This window comes from Amblyomma mixtum, chromosome 5, assembly GCF_055824585.1.
Source record: "Amblyomma mixtum isolate Tamu chromosome 5, ASM5582458v1, whole genome shotgun sequence".
Lineage (NCBI taxonomy): Eukaryota > Metazoa > Arthropoda > Arachnida > Ixodida > Ixodidae > Amblyomma > Amblyomma mixtum.
In genome coordinates this window covers 94,498,893-94,519,577 of record NC_143016.1, presented here as the reverse complement: position 1 = coordinate 94,519,577, position 20,685 = coordinate 94,498,893, and the positions used below count along the sequence as shown (strand labels likewise).

General features: G+C 52.6%; 1 protein-coding gene across 1 annotated transcript; it reads left to right on the top strand.

The window, feature by feature from the left end:
• Positions 1-308: 308 nt before the first annotated feature.
• LOC149343089 (uncharacterized) lies at positions 309-1,114 on the top strand. The gene is made up of 2 exons (XM_089542293.1): positions 309-962; positions 1,046-1,114. Exon 1 carries the CDS (start codon positions 448-450, stop codon positions 934-936), a length of 489 nt encoding a protein of 162 aa, XP_089398419.1. The 5' UTR covers positions 309-447; the 3' UTR covers positions 937-962; positions 1,046-1,114.
• The last annotated feature ends 19,571 nt before the right edge of the window (positions 1,115-20,685 follow it).

The window sequence follows — 20,685 nt, the reverse complement described above, 5'->3', positions numbered from 1 at the left end:
GCCCGCGAAAACCTCGATGTGGCGCGCATGGAGCAGGCGGATCAGTACAACAAAGGTCGCCGTCACGTCGTTTTCAACACGGGCGACCTAGTACTCAAGAGAACGCACCCACTTAGTAACGCAGCGCGCGGTTTCGCCGCGTCGCTAGCGCACAAGTGGGCTGGGCCGTACGAAGTTACGGCACGGACTACGCCGCTCACCTACCAGTTGCGGTTGTTGGCAAACGGCGAAACCGCCGGTCCGGTGCATGTCGCTGATTTGAAGGCTTTCCACCTTCGCAAGGACGATGGCTGCGAAGCGCTGGAAAATCAGCGCGATGCGGCGATCTCACCCCCGGGAGGACGAGCAGGTAGCGGTGCGGTTTGCAACCGACGCTACAACCTGAGGACCAGGTAGCACCCGTGTCTCTCGATCAATTATCACTCGCAGTGCTCTCGCCCTCTCAGTATGTCTTCTAGGAAGCTCCAGCGGACCGACGCCCGTGGCTCGGACTCCAGAAGGCAAGGCAGACCACCGTCGAACGGTGGCCGCCATCAAGGCGCGCCACCCGGCTGGCGGCAGGAGCCGCGCGAGTGGCGCAGGTTCCACGGCCGCGGTGGCCCCCACCGCCCGCCAAACCACATGCCTAACCACTGGAGAGCACCTCCCAGTGGTGCAGGCCAACGCAAGAGGGCCAGTGACGACCAGGCGCAGGGCCCCCCTCAGCACCCAGCCGGCGCTTCGGCCGCCGAGCAGCCGCAACCCAAGCGGCCCAGGGTCCTGCGGCACGTGGCCACCTGGACCACGGTCGCCAACGGAGCGGCCATCTCGTACTGCGCGCGGTCCAGGTGGCGGGACCGGGCGCAGCCCCTTCGCGGCGGAAAGGCGCTTGGCGGCTGCAGCGCCTTCCCCCGCTGCGCCACTGCAGAGGGGCAGCCCGGAGGAGGCGGCCCTTAGCAATCCTCCAGTCCAGCCGCCCAGACCTGCTGTCCCCGGCGGCCGAGGAGCTTTGGAGGGGCGCCCGGAGGAGGCGGCCCTCCGCATCCTCCAGTCCAGCCGCCCAGACCTGCTGTCCCCGGCGGCCGAGGAGCTTTGGAGGGCGCTGCCGGCAGGGCCCCCAGCGGAGCCAGGCGCCTCTCTCCCCCAGGCGGCTCGTGAGGAGCCCGTCCAGCCAGCGGTGAGCGGCCCCCCGGCGAGCACCCCTCCCCCCTGCGACGACTCTATGGACCCGGACCCGGAGGTCGTCGAACGCCTACTGGCGGACCCCGGGACGGACGTTTGAGGGGGGGGAGATGTAGGGTCTGCTCGCGGGCAAGTCAAATCCCGCGCCGCTCACCGCGGGTAGTCTGGAACCCTTCTTCCCGAGTGGTGGGGCGGGGGGAGAGAGGCGAGGAGAAAGCCTTTATAAGGCGAGACCGGAGAGGCTCGCGGTCTCTCGCTCCTGGACCAGCCCTGCCGAAAGGACCACCTGACCCAGCTGCCACGACGACGACCGGCCCCCCTGCCATGTGAGAATAAACGTTTGTACGAAGTCCTGCCTCGAGTGACTGCCTGTGCGCCCCCGCGCAGAGGAATTGCCCACAAGCTGCCGGCACCGCGCGTCGGAAAAAATCGTATCATGCCAACCGTTTGCCGTAGAATGTTCCAGATGGTGTAATGCCATTCAGCGCTTCGAGCAGCATGGACTTACTTATTAAGTTAGAGAGCTGGCGGCAGGAATTCGAACCAGCGACCAATATTCCGGGCTGCGGGTGTCCACCGAGATGTGGGAGACAGTTACTGCCTCCTTTCCTCAAATACAATTTTCATTTCCTTCATTACGGCACCTCTTTCTCTTTCTGTCTTCTTTCACGCCCACCTACCTCCCTTTCCTTACGGCGGGATTTGGGTGTCCACCGAGATGTGACACAATTACTGAGATTTCCCCCTCCCCGCTGGGACAGCCCGCCATCGGTACATTGGAGGAATGGGAGGCCCTGCTTGCGTCGCAGGACCCGGACACGCAACTTCGCTGTGTGAACCGGGGTGCCAGTGCCATGGCCCTACGTGGCCTGGACACATGCGCGTAATGTGAGGGCTGTGCGGTGGCCCTGAGACCTTGCACGGTCCAAACTCGCTTGCGTAATAAAGTTTTCAATCAATCTCGTCAAAGATTGCTGAGGTTTTACCAATGGCCATCCCGAGTAGAAATGCGGGAGCAACGGCGCGGCAATCGCAGCGGCGGCGAAAACGTTTTCCGGACCACTTTGAGTGCCTCTGTGGCACTGGTGACGTCACCACTGGATGAGGTCGTACATAATCAAGCGCTAATTACCAAGTAAGGATAAATTACTAAATGATGGCTAATTACTGAAGAATGACAAAACGATAATTAACTGCTAATTAATTATGCTTAAGCTTCGCCTTGAGGAGTTGAACGCGACAGCGTATTGTAGGTGATGGTGGTGAAAAACATTTATGGGCAATTACATTTTTTACAGAAAGGTGATTGGGGTAGGGCCCTATTGACCCTTTCCCCTCACAGTACTAGGTGGAGCCCCTATTCCGGGGCCCCATTGGCAAGCAACGCCGCCCGCGTCCGTTGAACTAAGGCCTTTTGGCTCTTTAGGTCTTGACAGCCGAGCAGGGCAGCCTCCCAGTCCTCTCTGGTGGGGTTGGGGGGGATAGATGGGTTAGATTGACACGCCCAAACCATGTGGAAGGTGTCAGCCACCTCCCCACAGAACTGGCACGCGCCATCAGAGGATGTATTGAAATGTTTAAGCACCGCCGGGCACAGTACAGTGTTAGCGAGAATTTTGATGAGGAGGCGCTCGTCAGCGCGATCCAGACCCTTACAAGGGGCCGGGTAGCGCCGGTGCTCCTCCTTGTAGTAATCGGTGATTTATTTGAATGTAATGGTCAGATTGTCTGATTGGGAGTACCCTTCCAAGGACAGGGAGATAGCCCGGGGATATGGCTGCCAGGTTGGTTGGTTGGTTGGTTGGTTGCGACTGAGAGAAGGAAGAAAAGGAAAAGTGCGCAGGCCTGCCAACTGGCTCCAGCCGAGCCACCACCGCTGCCACGTGCACATCGAAGGGAGTTGAAAGATAAGAGGACAGAGTAAAAGAGAGAGAAAAGACGCGCGTCGCAACAACCGCGTCCGCCGGAGCAGACGCTGGCTGAAAAAACAGATACAGGGCCGCAGCCCGGAGGCTGCAAACCGAATCGTCACCACCTCCCAGTCAGACCACGGAACGCCACCACCCGTTCGGGGCGATGCCTTGCCCCTTTGAACGCAATGGTATTTCAGGAAAGCTAAATGGCAGAGTAATTCTCTGTCATCTCGGTGGACACCGGAACCGCACCTACAGGAAACGTGGGAGTCGGAGAGAAAGAAGAAAGAGAAAGAGGGGCTGTGATGGAGAAAATGAAAATTGTATTTGAGGAAAGGAAATTAAGCAGTAACTCTCTCACATATCTCCGTGGACACCCGGTATCCGTTTGTAGAGAAAGGGAGGAAGTGGGAGTGAAAGAAGAAAGAGAAAGAGGTGCCGTAATGAAGAAAAAAATTTTGTGGTTTAGCTATACACTACCCCATACTTACAACTATCCAAACAGGACATAAACGCTTTGGATGCTTTGATTCGCAAGGCAAAGTCCGTGCGAAGGCACTCCGTCAAGCATATGGCCCCGAGCCGGACGCGTATGGGTGGATGGATGGATGGATGGAAACAACTTTATTACACGCACACAAAAAAAAACCTTCCAGGGTGGTCCCCCACTGCTCCAGGAGTCCACGGGTTTGTGCTTTAACGTAAAGGCCGAGCCACCAGCCTTTTCTCGCCGGCGGGCTGAGCGGTTCGTAAAGCAGCCTTCCAGGAAGAATGAGTGGTATTGGGGATGGGGGCTACTGCCTTAGGGGAAGGACATTCCCAAGGGTAGTGGAAAAGTGTGGATCTGCGCACGCCACAGGTGGTACAATCAGGAGGTGGTGGTGGTGGTGAAAACATTTATTAACAAGGGACAGGAGGTATGTTTGGATCAGCCCTTAAAGAACTGCTCCTTACAAACACTAGGTGGAGGTCCCTAGTATGGGACCCCAGTGGCGGTGGCCCAGTGGCGGTGGCCGCCGCCCGGGCGCGCCAGACTAAGGCTTGTTGGGTCTGTAAGTCGTGGCAGCCGAGCAGAGTCGCCTCCCAGTCCTCCCCGGTCGGGTTGGGGATGGGGGGAATAGCTGGGTTAGAGGGGCAGGCCCACACCATGTGATAGGTGTCAGAAGACACCGCACTACAGTGCGGGCAGCTGCCGTTAAAGGAGGGGTAAAAATGTTTTAGTGCTGCCGGGCACAGAAATGTATTGGTGAGAAGGCGGAGAAGAAGCCGCTCATCCGCCTTCTTCAGGCCTTTGCATGGGCTAGGGTAAAGGCGATGCCTGTCTTGATAATAGGTTGTAATATCTTTGAAGGTATAGATCGGGTTAGGATTGGGTTCCTGATCGGAGGAGGAGAAAACAGCCCGGTGTGAGAGCGCGCGGACGGCTGCGTCTGCTGCCTCGTTTTCTGCCAACCCCTGTTGAGCAGGTGATGGTGTGCGGGGTCCGTATCCCGTAGGCGATTTTGATAGATTAGAAAGGCTGGGAAGGGAGTGCAGCCTTGTTCGACGTTCCAACAGGCCCCTCGCGAGTCGCTGATAATGTATTTTGAATTGGAATGTGAGGCCGCGAGAGCAATCGCGACCTCTTCTGCTTGTATTTCACTACGGGCTCTGAAGGTGAGGCCGTTAACTGTGTTGCTGTTGTGAACTACCGCGACCGTGTATCATCCCTCGTGGTGAGAACCGGGGGCGTCCACGTAGTATGCACCTGTTTTCTTGCCATAATGTCGGGCTAGCGCTTCCGCTCGTGCCAGGCGCCGACCGTTATGGTCTTCGAGTGACATGTTGGCTGGAAGAGGCCGCACGTGGAGGGCACGTCTCAACTGTTCTGGGTTGTGAAACCTGTCTTCCATGGGAGTGGACTGTTGGATATGGAGTCGAGCAAGAAGGCGGAGAGCCGACTCCCTTAGCGACAAGCGCATGTACTGGTTTGTAAGGTGCGCCTCACGGAGCTTTCGGAAAGTATTCACCACCCCAAGGGCCATAAGTCGGCTGCTTGAAGTAGTGACAGGGAGGTCAAGGGCACGCTTAATAATTTTGCGAAGGATGACCTAAAGCGCATCCTCCTCTTGTTTCCGTAGGTGGAGATAAAGAGTCGAATAGAGAATTCGACTGGTTACAAAGGCGTTTGTCAGCCGCAAGGCATCCTTACTTCGTAACCCCCCGTGTTTGTTGGAAAACCGGCGGACCATGCGGCCCACCTGGTCCCCCACCTTACGGAGTTTGGCCAATATAGTGTCTGGCCGCATGTGTTTGTGGATAGATCCAACACTCCAACTGGGTGGATAGATGCAACACGGCCGCGCGAGAAATGTCCAGCCGCAAAACGTGGCGTCTCTTTCGAGTCCTAATCGACCCAACCGAAACACGAACCGAAACACAGAAACATTTGCAGCAAGCCACGCACGCTTTCCATGGCAACACAACTCAACTGGCACAGAAACTTCGGGACAAGTACCTGTGTACAGCCCAAGACCCCTCGTACTCTTATGCGTACTCTTATGCAGGCAGAGAGAACACGGAGCTGGATCAACCTTTCCAGCTCCATGATCTGCGGGCGGCTCTCGCCAAAATAAAACGGGGCACTGTGCGTGAAGGCATAAGGTCACCGTCAAGCTTTTGACGAACCTGCCCGACTTAGCTTACCAGTCCCTCCTAGAACATATCAATACAATTTAGCGTGGGGACACCCCCTTGCCAATCGACTGGAAGACGGCTTGGTCACTTTTATTCCTAAAGCAGGAAAACCAATTGACACAGATAACCTCCGCCCCATCTCTCTCACCTCCTGTGTGGGCAACCTAATGGAGGCGATGATGCGGGATCGGTTATCTGCATATCTTGAAAACAAACGTGTCTGCGAGCACCATGTTCGGATTCCGCCCACACAGATCCGCACAGGATGTCCTCCTACAACTTAATCGGGAAGTCCTAGACCCCCTCGAATGCCCCCTTAATGACTGGGTAGTACTCACCTTGGATATTAAAGGGGCATTTGAGAATGTAACACACGAGCTCATACTCACTAGCTTAAGCCAGACCGACTGTGGCCTCAACACATACCGCTACATAAGCCAATTTTTAATGGATCGTCAATCCTACATCCGAATCCAAGATAGAGAGCATGGTCCTTATCTACTCGGCACGCGGGGAACCCCCTAAGGCGCGATACTTTCCCCGCTGCTCTTTAATCTGGCCATGATGCACCTCCCGGCCCAGCTGAGTGGTGTCGCCGGCATGCAGCACGCCCTGTACGCTGATGACAACAGTGTGTGGGCCACGCAGGGCAGCACAGGGCACATTGAAACCAGCCTGAAAACTGCGGCGACGATACTGGAGCGCTACGCCCGCCGCTGCGGTCTACAATGTTCCCCTCAAAAATCTGAATTTATGCACGTCCGCCACTCACAAAAGTGCACAACTAAAATATCTCTTTCTCTTGAAAGTGGTCCCATACGCGAAAGTGATGAGATGCGTGTACTCGGACTTTGCATCTACAATAAGGAGGAAAGGTGAGGTGAAAGCATGAGGGACGGTAGCGTGAAATAAAGGAGCCTGTCTGTAAAAGGCGAAAGATAGGTGCGACTGTGTGGAGAGTAGTGTAGTGGGGTCGTGCCCCGAATTCCTTGTACAATAAAGTTTTCTCTCTCTCTCTCTGTAATTGTCGCCATGTGGCGCTGGATAAGGGCGACAAGGTACAGTGGGGTGGCGGAAGTGTCATGCGGCTGAGTTTGTAGAATGTGGTGATTTGGTGATATGTAGAGAAGACCGATGGGGCCTCTTGCGCAGGGTTGGGTGCCTGATCATCCGGGGTCCAGGAGGAGAGTTCTCGGGCCAGCGCATGAACGCGCTCATTACCGGGGATCGAGGCGTGCCCAGAGACCCACGACAGAGTAACCGTTCGGTCGAGAGAGGTGGCCGTGGTAAGAATACGGTGTGTTGCCGGCGTCGCCACGCTCTTTAGGTAGTGGCGATACGCGGCCTGGGAATGTGTGCAAATTTCGGTTACGTTTTTGTCAATGGTGGAGTGGGCCAGAGCAAGTGCGATGGCGGCTCCTTCCGCCTCTGCAGGCGAATTAGTTCGGATAGTGGCGGTGGCCCCCACTGTGCCGTCTTCATAGGCTGCGGCTGCCGTAAAATATCCTGCTTGAGAATTTTGTGCCGCGTCGACATGAAGGATATCGGAGCGGTTGCTGTATGTTTTGGTGTAATAGCTCGCCCGTACCTGCCGCCTACCCTGATGGAGAATAGCACTCATATTGCGTGGTAGGGGCTTCTGATATATGTGATCCTGCGTGCGCAGATAAATCATGTAAGGTGTAGGACTTGTTGGGGTGGGAATTGGTGGATTGAGACGTAGTTGTCGCAGTAGCCATTGTCCTGTTTCCGTGCGACTCAGGCGGACTAGTTGGTTGGTGCGTTGAGCCTCTATTAATTCGATCACTCTATTGTGGGTACCAGTGGCCAGGAGACGTTTCGTGCTAACCGTCCGTGGAAGACGTAGGGCGGAGCTGACAGCCGTGCGTATTAGGATGTCTACCTGTTGTCTTTGCCGCTGAGTGAGTATGTGGTATGAAAGGCGATATGTAATGCGGCTAATGATTAGTGCATTTGTCATATTGAGAGTCTCGCGTTCAGACAGCCCATGATTGCGTGCTGCCACCCGCCTGATAAGTTCAGCGACCTGTTTGGCCCCACTTTGCAAGAGCTGAAGGGTGGCGGTTGCATCGAGTGTGTTGTTAATGAGAAGGCCGAAAATCTTCACCTGAGGCACAATGGGTACTGGATTCCCGTACATGTGCAGTTCAATCTGAGGGCCACTGGGGAGGGGCTTCAGCTGCAGGAGTTCCGATTTATTTGGACAGCAACGGAGGCCTGTGTTTGCTAAATGAGTGGTGGTGATGTCTATGGCAGATTGCAGGATATCCTGGACTGTTCCAAGGGATCCTCCCGTTGTCCAGAGAGTTATATCATCTGCGTATATGGCTGTGTGGAGCCCTGCGATAGCAGCAAGGGCCTTTGCCAGTGGCGCTAGGGCAATGCTAAAAAGTAAAGGTGGCAGAACCGCCTCTTGTGGGGTACCCCAGTTAGGCAGGGGGAAAGGCTGGGAGGCAATACCCCCAGGTGGAGATCTGCCGCGCGTCCCTGAAGGAAGGCCCGAATATATTGCCATATGTGGGTGCCGCATCCCGTGGTGGCTAATGTCGTGAGGATATGGTCATGGCTTAATGTGTCGAAAGCCTTATGAATATCCAGGGCCAGTATAGCTCGCGAAGCGGCTGTACGGCGCTTAGTGCAAAAGAGGGACTCTTTAAGTGCGAGAAGTACGTCTTGCGCCGAGATGTCTGGCCGAAAGCCGAATTGAACGTTGGAGAGAAAGCCTGTTGTTTCTAGGAACGGTTGCAGGCGATTGAGAATGACATGCTCGAAGAGCTTGCCGACACAGCTCGTTAAGGAGATGGGGCGCAAATTTTGAAGAGTGAGGGGTTTGCCCGGTTTGGGTATAAATCGCATGCTGGCATAGGTCCAGGCTAATGGGAGCGTCCCAGCTTGCCAGCGGTTATTAAAGAGCTCCGTGTGTTCCTGGAGGGAGACTTCGTCCAGATTGAGTAGTGCCTTGTACGTCATGCCATCCGGTCAAGGCGCTGTAGAGCGGCGAATACTAAAGGTGCTCGGCGGACATCGTTTAAGGTGATGTCGGCATCAAGTTCTGGGTTAGGTGGAGGTAGATTGGGTGGATCTGCTGACTGAAGAGATGTGGGTATATAAGTGTCCCGTAGTTGGCCATTTACGTCAGTGACCTTTTGGAGCTCCAATTGTATTATACGTTGTGTGTTTGCTTGTGTCTGAGATATAGTGGTTGTAGGATCCAAGAAAGCGCGTAGAAGGGATCACGTGCGTTGAGTTTTTAATGTACCCCTGAGGTCGTTACAAAAGGTTGCCCAGTTTGCGCGGGCGTATTCTTCGCGTATTCTTCTGCCTCGCGAGTGAGAGCGGCTATGCGGAGTCTCAATTTACGATTGTGTCGCTGGTGACGCCAGCGCTTGAGAAGTCCCTGTCGGGCCTCCCATAGATGAGCCAGATGCGGATCAACCTGCGGTGCCTTAGGGGTATTTTTAATGCTTTTGCTGTTCGCCTGGATGGCATCCACCAGACGATCTGTCCAGTCGGTGACAGTAGCGAGTTCGGTAGAATTAGCTGCCAAGTATGAGCGCAATTTATGCCAGTCAGTGAGAAGCTGCGAACGAGAGTTGAAAATCTTGGAATCATAAGCAATAATAGTGGAGACTGGAAAGTGGTCACTCCCAAGGCTGTCTTGGAGCATCGTGTGGGATTTAACGATTATGTTCGGTGTGGCATATGTGAGGTCGGGTGTGGTGTCGCGGGTGACATTTGGGCCAATGCGAGCGGGTACGGTGGGGTTTGTGATCAGGCTAAGGTTTGTAATCAACCATTGCGGTAGAAATCGGGTTACCTTTGGGGGTATCCGAGGTGTATCCCCAGTGCGTGTGACGTGCATTAAAATCACCCACCACAAGGAGCTTTGAGGAACGGAACGAGCCCAAGATGCCCGGAATAACTCTGCCTTTATCATTAGGATTGCTGTATATGTTAATAATAGTGAGGCCATATGTGTGTCCTGGTGAGCTGAGCTCTACGCGGTATATTGAGTGCCCTTGCTGTCGGGCGTGTTTGTCGGTGCGCGGTCTAGCACCGGCATGGATGCGAGTGTAAGGATTGCCGTACGTGGTGTAAGGGCTGCCGTGTGATAACCGCGGATATAAATGTGATTTGTTTCAGTCTCTTGCAGAGCGATGACATGGGGGGGGGGGGGTACTAAAGGAGTTTGCTATATATGCGGCTAGTTGTGCTTGTTTTCGGCGTATGCTGCGACAGTTCCACTGCCATATAATTGTTTCTGTTGATGTTGTGGACTGGCGTCGCCGCCGACCTTTTCGCGTGCTATTGTTCTGCGCCATGTTGCTGGTCTGGAGATACTGGATGAGGACAGGCAGCGGGTTGAACTGCGCGCTGCTTGCGAGGCAATTCCTAATGTGGTACAAGTTCGAAAACCTTGTTGATGCCGGCTTCATGTTTTTCCAAGCGTGTGTTAATCGTAGCTTCTATCCTGTCAGCCATGGACTGTATCAACTGTGCCTGGGCTAGTATGAGTTGTTGCTGCATCGCTCCGAGTTGTTCAGCAACTATAGTATTTATTATGGTAGTGATTTCTGAGCGAAATTTAGCAGAACGTATGTAGTGTTTAACCGCCTCTTGAGGTGTAATAGGGGGGTCAGGTGTTGCATAAGAGGTAGGAGTGGAGGCTGCTTGGACGGACAACTCACACTTTTCAGCAGAGCCTGCTTCTTTCTCGGGTGTAGCGTTCCGAAGTGACTGCGGCTCCTGGGTCTCCTGGATGTGGGCTGCGCAATCACTGGCTTTCGAGGTACAAGCCCGTGGCTCGGTGGCGTCTGTCTCGGTACCACTGGGCCCCCGAAGGGGTTGAAGTTGTGCGAAATCACGTTGCAAAGTTTTATATCCGGCGTTCACGGTGTCCGCACTGCGCTTTTCCGTTTGGTTTTTGCTATATTGTTTGTCCGATGGGTCTGAGCTCTCGGTCTCCATGGCCTGCTACAAAGGTGTCTGGGCAGCCGTGGTGGCCTCTGGGTTTTCCTTGCTCAATGGCGGGAGGGGTGGCCATTGCTCTCTGCTTTGTTTCCAAGGTTTCTTTGGATGGGCGGTGAGTGCCTTGCTTGGACCGTTGTTCTGATTCCCTTTCGTGGGAAGTGTTGTGCTCCTTGCGGTTCTCCTGGCCGGTCGGCTTGGGTTTTGTTCAATTTGGGCCGATGCTCATCCCTGGGTCGGTGCTCAGTCTTGTGCTCCTGCTGAGTCTTGTTCTTCTGCGCCGTCTTTTGCTTCTGCTCCGGTTTATGGTTCTTCTGCACATTTAGAAGAGGGCTCTGTGCAGCAATGTCTTCATAATGATGGCGTTGGATTACGGCTTCATCAGCTTTGCTTGTCTTTTTTCCTCTTTTTGAGTAATTCTTCTGTCTTGCCAGGCAGTTCGTGTCAATGGTACTGCATCGTCTGCGACACATCGAACCACGCCGTATGGGTGGACGCTGCCTGCACGGGTGATGAAGCGACAGCAGCTGTGGTGGGCTCCTCTTTATCTGCCCTCCTCACACTACCTCTCCCTCCAGACACCTCCCCAGAGGCTGCAGAGGAAGCCGACATTCAACTTGCTATCACCCGCACGGAAGCCCGGTACATTTTAAGTGATTCTAAAACTGCGATTATAAATTTTGCTCGAGGCCGAGTCCATGTCCCTGCTTTTGGCATACTATAGACTCGTCCGATGCACCCCCGCCCCGAAAAGTGGAGCTGATATGGGTGCCCACGCACTCCGGCAATCCCGGAAACGAGGCCGCCAACCTTTTAGCCCGAGATTCTTTAAAAAAGGCTCAGGTGACCTCGGATCGGGGATTCACGAAGGAGCGCATGCACTCATTCAGCGAGCTGACGCAGTCCTACAGAACCTCACGCCAGCTCTACCCCCCGCCCCACTCCTCCCTAGATAACAAACAAGCAACACTCTGGCGCAAACTACAGACACACTCTCTCCCCTCACCCATTACCCTACCTAGCCCACTATCATCCCTCCCTCCCCACTCCGGCATGCACCCTATGCCCAGAACCCTTTGCTTCTTCCCTCTATATCCTTTCCCTCTTCCCGGCGGACCCTCCACCGCGGGACCTAGAGAACCAAAGACCTGGGAGGAATCGGAGACTGCTGCGCTCGGAGGACCCGGCCGTGCAGACCATCGCCACCGGCCGGGCTGCCAGTGTTATGGACCTCAGGAACATAAACACTTGAGTGCAGTGGGGTCGTGCGGGGGCCCTGCGGGGACTTAGGAGCGGCCCAGCCGCACGGGATGGTCGCATTCGATGCTGGCCGGGTTGGTTTCGCCGGCGGTCTCTTCTGCCAGTTGGACGGCGGTGAGTTGGAGCTCAGGGTCCGAGTCGCCATAGCAACGGAGAGGCTGACGTCACACCATCTGTTAGGCGCGATGGCGGCTCCTCGTGGAGCAGGGGTGTCCACAGACCACGCGACGAGCGGTTAGACCTGGCGTTGTGTTGCTTTCTCAATAAAATGAAAATTGTATTTGAGGAAAGGAAATTGAGCACTACCTGCTGGAGCTTTGTCAAGCTGCTATTGTGCAGCTTTTTCTCCTACCCCCATTTGTCGCCATGTATATTTTTTATTTGGTGAAATAAACTCGCTCCTCGCGCATGCGCAGTTAGGGCTCTCTGGGACTCCGCGAAATCGCTCACAGCTGGCGTAGTGTCGCTTCCGGATGGATGAATGGATGGATGAAAAAAAACTTTATTGTTCATAAATTTCAAGTGTTCTTGACCCTTACGGGTCACTGGTCGCCGTGGTCGATCCTTGGTCCAGGATGCCGCACTTGACTGCTGCCATCGTGGCTCGGCGCACAAGGAATCGTTGCGCTTCCTCGTCCTCGCTGGCCAGCAAGTGCTCCCACTGCATCACACTCGGGTTGTTTATTCTTGGCTCTAAGTCTGCCTTAGGGAAGGTCCATGTGACATGCTCTACACTCCTTTTCATACATCAGGTGCAACGCTGCAACAGCTAGCACTCTTTTTTGGGCAGCCTGCATCCGTGATAAAAAATAGTGCGTTGCTTGTGGTGAGCGAAAAATAACAAACGCTTTGCCGGCAGGCTTCGTCAATGATACATTTGTCATCAGCGTGACAAAAAACGCTGTTATTTCGAGTGAATCGATCCATGTTTGTGATATTGTATTTTGTGTTTGTCGTCTTTTTTCATTTCACGTTTTCGCTGTCCCCGCTGGCCGCCGTGTTTACTTTTTCCGTCCGGATCCCTTTTACTTTTGAGAAAATGGCGTCCAGCTCAGCGGCCACGGCCAGCTGTCCTGAAAGGTGGCATTACTGTTGTGCTAGCTGGAAACATTGGAATCAAATTCGAATGCACACATTGGAGAGCGGTAGCTTGTAGCGAAGTTTATACAGTTTTCGCAGGGCTAAGCACGCCCAACCTGCCGCACTATAAAAAATGCCGAGGTGAAAGCAACTGCTTCTACCTGAGCCAAAGAGAAGCATTGGCTGCAAGCGGAAATGTGTTGAGGTTTTCAGGTGATCTCATTTCTACTACACCACCCCGGTGTTACGAAAAGCTTGTGAATGGAAACGAGCCTCGTGCTTCAAGTATTCTCTGCCTGCAGTAAACAAATATGGCGTCCTAGTTCTGAGTACAAGCGTTCAGGCTCGATTCTTTCTTGGGCGGTTGTATCACGACATTAAGAAAATTTTTTAAAAAATCCTTCTTTGCCTTTAGATTTCGGTACTGGTCAAAGTAGCTAGACTGGTTGAAATTAATTTTCTGTGTTGTACTACGCCGCGTGCCCATTTGTCGCTCTTTCGTTTTTTGGTGAGAGAAAATCGCTGATTTATTTTATCCCATGAAATACATTTTGCGGGTATATTTCCCAATCGTGTGACCGATTTTCTGGTTTCCACTCCCACACGTCCTCTGTTTTATTCCTGTGACCGCTGAGGTTTACAGGTGCACCTGTCCAAAGTCGATCTACACCTGCTTTTCAGTTATGCTTATTATATTCAGGGGCTCGCTTGTTCAACTGTGTGGAAACCGAACGTCTTTAGACGGACCAGCTTCTCTGATGCAGCGAGCGCTGTCATACATTAGCTACAGGGGGTGCCTGTCTCACCCATATTTGTCGAAGGTCAGCTAGATAACCCAGCAGCACCTCTGTATATATAAGCGTTGGTTATAGCCCCGAAGAATACATGGGCCTCAGACGACTGAGGCCCATCTCTCCTAGCAGCGGACTGATGCCTGAGCCCGCTGTCATTGTCAGGAATACTGAAAGCTGTGTGTCACCGACGTCAAGCCTATCGGCCGGAGGTGCTTCTATAGCAGAAGTGGCGTCTTTTGAGTAGCCGTAGAGACAATGAAGTGGATTTTTGCACAGGTTTCGGTTTTTAGGTGATCTTACGCACTTATCAGAGGCAGTGGCTGTCCTGATGTCTCACTGAGAACATGTTTTAAAAACTGCTCAAAATATTTAGCCCTGGTAGCGTATGGAAGCGGCCAAATGTAGCAGAAATTTTGGTAGACAAAAACGATTCCTGAAAAATCTACCTGTACAATTATGTTTTTCCGGCGGCTACAAATAGAACTGCGACTCATCTTTCCGTTGGTTTAGGTAGAGTGTGCTGGTGAAAGAAAAAGTTTCGAAATTGACATTGTATTACTACTGAACCCCCATATCATGAAGTTGCCGAGTGATCTAACGTTGCACCGCAGAGATCGAAAAACTCTCAGATTGTATCTTTGCTACCGCTGTGTTTTTTTTTTCTGAAATAAACTACTGCCTTCACTTCTTTGTCTTGCGATACAGGGAGGAAAAACAATGTGACTCGGCCGCTGTCCCCAGCGGAGAGACGCTTAGCGCAGTCACACAATCGTTGGTTTATGCAAACCTTTCGAAAAGGCCTCGGATCGGGGATTCACGAAGGATCGCATGCACTCATTCAGTGAGCTGACCCAGGCATACAGAGCCTCTCGCCAGCTCTACCCCCCGCCCCACTCCTCCCTAGATAACAGACACGCAACACTCTGGCGCAGATTACAAACACATACTCTCCCCTCGCCCCTTACCCTAACCCACTATCATCCCTCCTTCCCCACTCCTGCTTGCGCCCTATGCCCAGAACCCTTCGCTTCTTCCCTCCACATCCTTTCCCTCTGCCCAGCGGACCCTCCCCCGCGGGATCTAGAGAACCTCAAAAAATTCAGGGGGCACTTTGACTGTCTAAAGTGGGTAGAGGCGGAAGCGTTTTCCGCACCACCTTCGCTGTTTCTGTGGCACCGGTGGCGTCACATATAATTGAGTACTAATTACTAAGTGATGACAAATCACTAATTAATGGTTAATTACTGATTAATGCCTGAATACTAATTAACTGCTAATTAATGACGCTTAAGCTTCGCCTTTAGGAGTGGAACGCGACAGCGCGTTGTAGCGCTGCCAGGGAGTCCACGGAACACCACCCGTTCAGCGCGATGCCTTGCCCATTGAACGCAACGCTTTTTGAGGAAAGGAAATGGCGCAGTAATTCTCTGTCATCTCGGTGGACACCTCAACCGCACCGTAGAGGAAGGGAGGAAGTGGGAGTGAAAGAAGATAGATAAAGAGGAGCCGTAATGAAGAAAATGAAAATTGTATTTGAGGAAAGGAAATTACGCAGTAACTGTCTCACAAAATTCAGGGGGCACTTTTTTGACCTAAAGTGTGGTCAATGATGCCCCTAAGAGTGGAACGAGACAGCGTCTTGCAACGCTGCCAAGGAGTTCATAGAACGCCATCGCCCATTTGGTTCTACGCCTCGCTCGTCAGTAAATTGGTTTTTGAGGAAAGGAAATGTATCTGTCTCTCATTTGTCGGTGGACACCTATACCTCGCGGGAAGGGAATGGAGGAGGATGAGAGTGAGTGAAGACACCGTATTCACTAGACGCGCCTTTGTTCATTCCAAACCATCGACCTGGCATGGCGGAGTGGATAGCATGCTCGTCTCTCACGCCGAAGACCGGGGTTCGATTCCTGAGCTCGACCAATTTCTTAATCAGTTTTATTTATTTATATGGCCTGACTAGTACAGCCAATTAGGCTAATTGGGTAATTAAGCAATTAACTAAGCTCAGTCCCACTTAATTGGAGCATCACTATACGATCCCTTCAATTGGTTGCATGGTTACTAGCCAAAGTACAATTGGCCCCGTTTGAAATTCGCGCACTGTGACGTCACGACCGTTTCCACCAATTGAAAAGCGTGACATTTTCTGTCGACAACTGCTGCTTACAACGATGAGACATTAAAGGCTTCCGCCTTAATACCTGGGAGGACTGGGAGACCCTGCTGCGCTCGGAGGACCCGGCCGTGCAGACCATCGCCACCGGCCGTGCTGCCAGTGTTATGGACCTCAGGAACATAAACACTTGAGTGCAGTGGGGTCATGCGGGGACCCTGGGGCGTGCCCCGAATTCCTCTGTAAATAAAGTTTTCTCTCTCTCTCTCTCGAAAAGGAACTACGGTGAGGAAGGGAGAGGAGGACAGTCCGGTATACCGTGTGCACTTAGTGCTGAAGCCTGAACTCCATAACGGGCGTGCTGCAATAAAAAATGGTGCGAGGTAGATTGCACCTCACGGCGTCTAACATCGGTGATTCATAACGTAAGACGACACTCGCGGCATGTATTGTATATGCTTGGGCATCGCACTACCTGTTGAAGTTATTAAACGGCTTCTGATGGCCGACCAGTAAGAGAACCTTCTTTTAAAATTTTTTTTGGTGAATCCTCTTTAATACAGCGAAACGTCGTCACATAAAATTTAATGGTTGTTCAAGAATAATTGGCTGTCTATTCACTTCAGAATGCATGAAACTGATAACTAGTTTACCACTGCACTAATAAATTCGCTTTTTGACGTTACCACTCCTGCCAGTCTGCAAACGAACTAAATACCAGATTCCTTATTATTTTAACAGTTTTAAAATGACTTGTTTATGAGTTAAAAGGGACAACGGCAAAATGCCGTAAAAGCAAAAGTGCCGGCGGAAAATACCTTTACGTGTTCTCAATTTTGAAGATTTTTAAGACACACTGACCACTGCCTGGTTCTTTAAAGACGATACATTTCAAGCAGAAGCCACTAAAAGGGACAGCTCGTTCATGTCGTCAGTGCGTTCATTCCGCCTAATGTGCCTGTCACAGAATTCGGCACACTTTTGAAAACAAAGAAACAAAATCAGCGCCGCGCGGACGCATCTCGCCAGAGCGGTCGTAAAACGGGGGAAAAGGAGTGTGTGTGGCTGCCGTCTCCACCACCGCTCGCCGGAAGGAATGAGTCTGCCACGACGCCGATTTCTCAAGAACGTCGGAGTTGTTTCTACGCTTTGCGGACGGAGCGGGCGTAGCCTTGCGCGCGCTAAGACATGTCCCCCTCACCCGTCGGCAGCGGCGCCACGCCAGAAATTACGAGAAGCTCCACGAAGCGACTTGCGACTTTTGGCCAATGAGGACGCGCCGCCGGCGCGAGGAAGAAAAGAAGACTGCACGGCCGACACTGCGTGTATGTGCGTGCCTACTTTGGCACGTAGAACAAACAGACGCAGACCAAGCCTATATAAGAAGGGCGCTGGCCGCTGTCAGTCTAGGTCGAAGCCGCCGTTTAAGCTTCGGAGAAGCGCGTCCGCTTGACTCCCGGGAAAACACCATTCGGCCAGCAACGGACCAACCAGGCAACGTTCGCCAGACTGCGGGATGGCATCGTCGTGGACGTATGGTCGTCGGACTGTCGCAGTGCCCGGTGAACAAATTGTGTTTTGTTTGCTTGGCTCTCCCTTGTGTTAGTGCACTTTAGGTGCAATATTCCCTTTGTATTTTATTCTCTCTCGAGTTTAACATTGCACGAGTTGCACTGTTTTGTTAATCACTTTGTATGTATTTGTACTGGTGATTGTAAAATCCTCTGTATCGTCTCATTGCTGTATAAACATTGTTTTGTTTGTGAACCTTTGGCTCTGACCCATTCTCTGGCTTGCGACCGGCGAAAGCTGGGCACCAAACGACCAAAAACCTTTTGTCACTTGGTAGCTGGTCTCCGCTGAGCTGGCCACGCTGAGTCAAGGGCATCTCCTTTGAGTCCGAGGCCGCTACACCCCCACGCTCTAAGGGTGTTTCGGAACTCACCTTTAAAAGTGCCGCAAGTTGGGTGACAGTGCCTCGCTCTTCCGTCGTCGGTGCCCAATGGGACGCGCTCGTCCTCGATCGCTTGACCACTCCGTACCACAGACCGTGCATTGCTGCTCGTGTTTTCTTCGTCATCAGGGGAGGGGGGCATTCCCAGCATGGCGCCGCCACACGCCTCCAAGCCCTTCTCTGGAGAATATGTGCATACTCGTCTAGCCATTGCAGATAGCTCTTACCAGAGCAGGACGGGTAATCAGCCCAATGTCGCAAGTGTATGCTTCCACTGTGGTCCTTTGTAGGACCGGGTTTTGTCAATACGTTTCCAATATTGGGCCGATTCGATGTGCTGCTTGGGTACTGAGTCTTTTTTACTAGAGTATGTCGTGCACGTGCACCTGGCGGGATGTGCGCATGCACCGCAGCGGGCTAGTCCTTGTTGCCCATCGGCTCCATACTTTGGTGATGTCGCATCGGGATACGTCAGTCTGAAAAGCTAACTGCTGCGCCGACAACAGCCCGAACCGCTTGCATCGATCTGGAGTTGAGCAGGCAGTCCAGTGTAAAGTGAGTTACACCTAATTCGTGCATTTCCTTGACTACTAATCAGGAATTTTCCGGGCGCCAGAAACGCTAACGGCCAGCAGCTAGCCACTGTAGAAGCCATACGCAGGTAAACGCATTCTCGTCGTTTAGACACAGCACCAGACAAAGACACTGCACCCAGCAACAGCTATCAAGCTCGTTATGCATTGCGTCATCATCGCGTGAGTCATTTCGCGACAAAGCTAGCACTGATCGCTGCGCCATAAAGTAGACACCCATCACTTGTTGCTATGCGCGGGCACACCATAGCCGTGATACCTGGTTATCTCGCATGCGCCTTGTCTGTGTTCGCGCATTTTTAACCAAGATTTACACCACATTCACACTACATATGGCATCTGAACGCTCCGTGATGTGTCAGAGGCCCTGCTGCATTTGAGATAAATGATTCCTCAGTGGAATGAAGTCCAGTTTCACGGTTTCGTGTTCTACAGCTCGCCAGCTGGTCCCCACTTTCTTTTTATCAGACGTATTTCTTTCTGCAATGTGTTAGAGAAGCAACATGGTAGTCTAGAAATAACGCAACCTACAGCAGGCGAGAAGCAGTGTCGCGCCACACATTTCGTTTCCGCTTTGTCGAAAGGATTATTTTTCTTGAACAGATACGAATAGCTCCGCTTCAAAGAAGAGATGCCGTCTGCTTGCTGCACAACAATTGCAGACAAGTGCCCACAGGTGCTTACCGCCACGAGAGAAAATATTTAAGCAGTTATTCTTCGCATGTACAGATGTGGCAGGATTGCGTGGCATTTAGCTGCACGGGATACGTGGGATGCCGGGAATAAATCTTTCGCGCTGTCAAAAGACTCCATCACGGTGGTTGATAGCCAGGCTTTGCGTCAGTTTGCAACACTAAATAACATTCACTGATTTGTACCATGGACACAAAGTACGGCTCATAATTTTTTACAAAATCTTAACGACGAGGGTAAAATATTTAATTACATACCGGCTACGTTTTATTGGCGTAGGAGAAAGTGTAGTGCGAAAAATTTCGTTAATCATTGCAGCAAGAACGCTAGAAAACACGCAGTGAGCAGCTCTAAAATATAATCATAACAATATAGAAAGCAGTACTAGAAACTGTGAAGACATGCCACAATCAAAAGCGATGTAGGCATTTCTTAAGCATAATGGCGTTCTTGATCGAAAATTTTCGTTGCTGCGCCAAGATAATACAAGAGTCAAGTTTTTCACCATCTTTGCAGTAAGCGGCGAATTGGGAAGGATTCCCTTTTCTGTGCAAATAAGGTGCAAAGTAATATTTGTTTCGTCTCCTTTCTTCAAAGGCACTCTGAAGACAAATTTAAGTTCGCCTTAACGCTTCGCCTTAACGCAAGCCTGGTATCATCGTCTCCAGGAACCTCAGCGGCACCCGTCTACACCACGTTTGTTAAGGTGGGGCCAATTTTTGACCACTTTTCGGTCATCTGAAGCTTTTGTCACGCCGCGGTGGTGCTAAGCCTAACGGCGCCGGGGCCTGCGATGGCCCCGGTCGGGGATCCCTCGGCTCTGGCGGCTCCAAATCAACTCACCGGATACGACCCGCAGTCCTTGCAGATCGTAACAATGGATACCCATCAATCCGAGGATACGACTCAAGGCGAGGATCCTCTACCAACTGAGGACGATTACCTTCAAGATATGGTCTGCGTCTGGCGGGGAAAGAAGAACGCGGCGGCGGCATCGAGGGACGCTGGTGGTGGTGCACCCAGCAACAGGCGCCGGCTAGCTCTGCGCATATGCAGGACGGGAGTGCTCTGAACGCAGCCTCGAAGGGCTCCAAGCAACTCCGGTGGCGGCCGCAGAACACGCCGCGCATTGAAAAAGATGACACCATCGTGGTGCTGAAACCAAGAAAAACGGTCGTCCTCAAGGCAACTTTTGGTCCTGGACAAGCCGGCGCTGCAGTCCGCAGCATCCTCGGGGACGACGCAAATGCTGGACTTGCCGTGTGGCCCGTTTGAAACCAAAACGTCCTTGTATGTGCACTGAAATCAGTCGACGCCACGGAGAAGATACTCTGGGATATTGTGCTGCCGGTAGGGGAACGCGAGCTACCGTTCCGGGGACACCCTAAAATCTCCAGTACGTTCTGTCGAGGCGTCGTGACTGTTTCGCCAGACGAAACGTCTGAAAGCGTTAAAC

What these genes read in the sequence shown, in the direction of transcription:
- LOC149343089 (XM_089542293.1), top strand. Translation starts at nt 448, where the DNA reads ATGTCTTCTAGGAAGCTCCAGCGGACCGACGCCCGTGGCTCGGACTCC.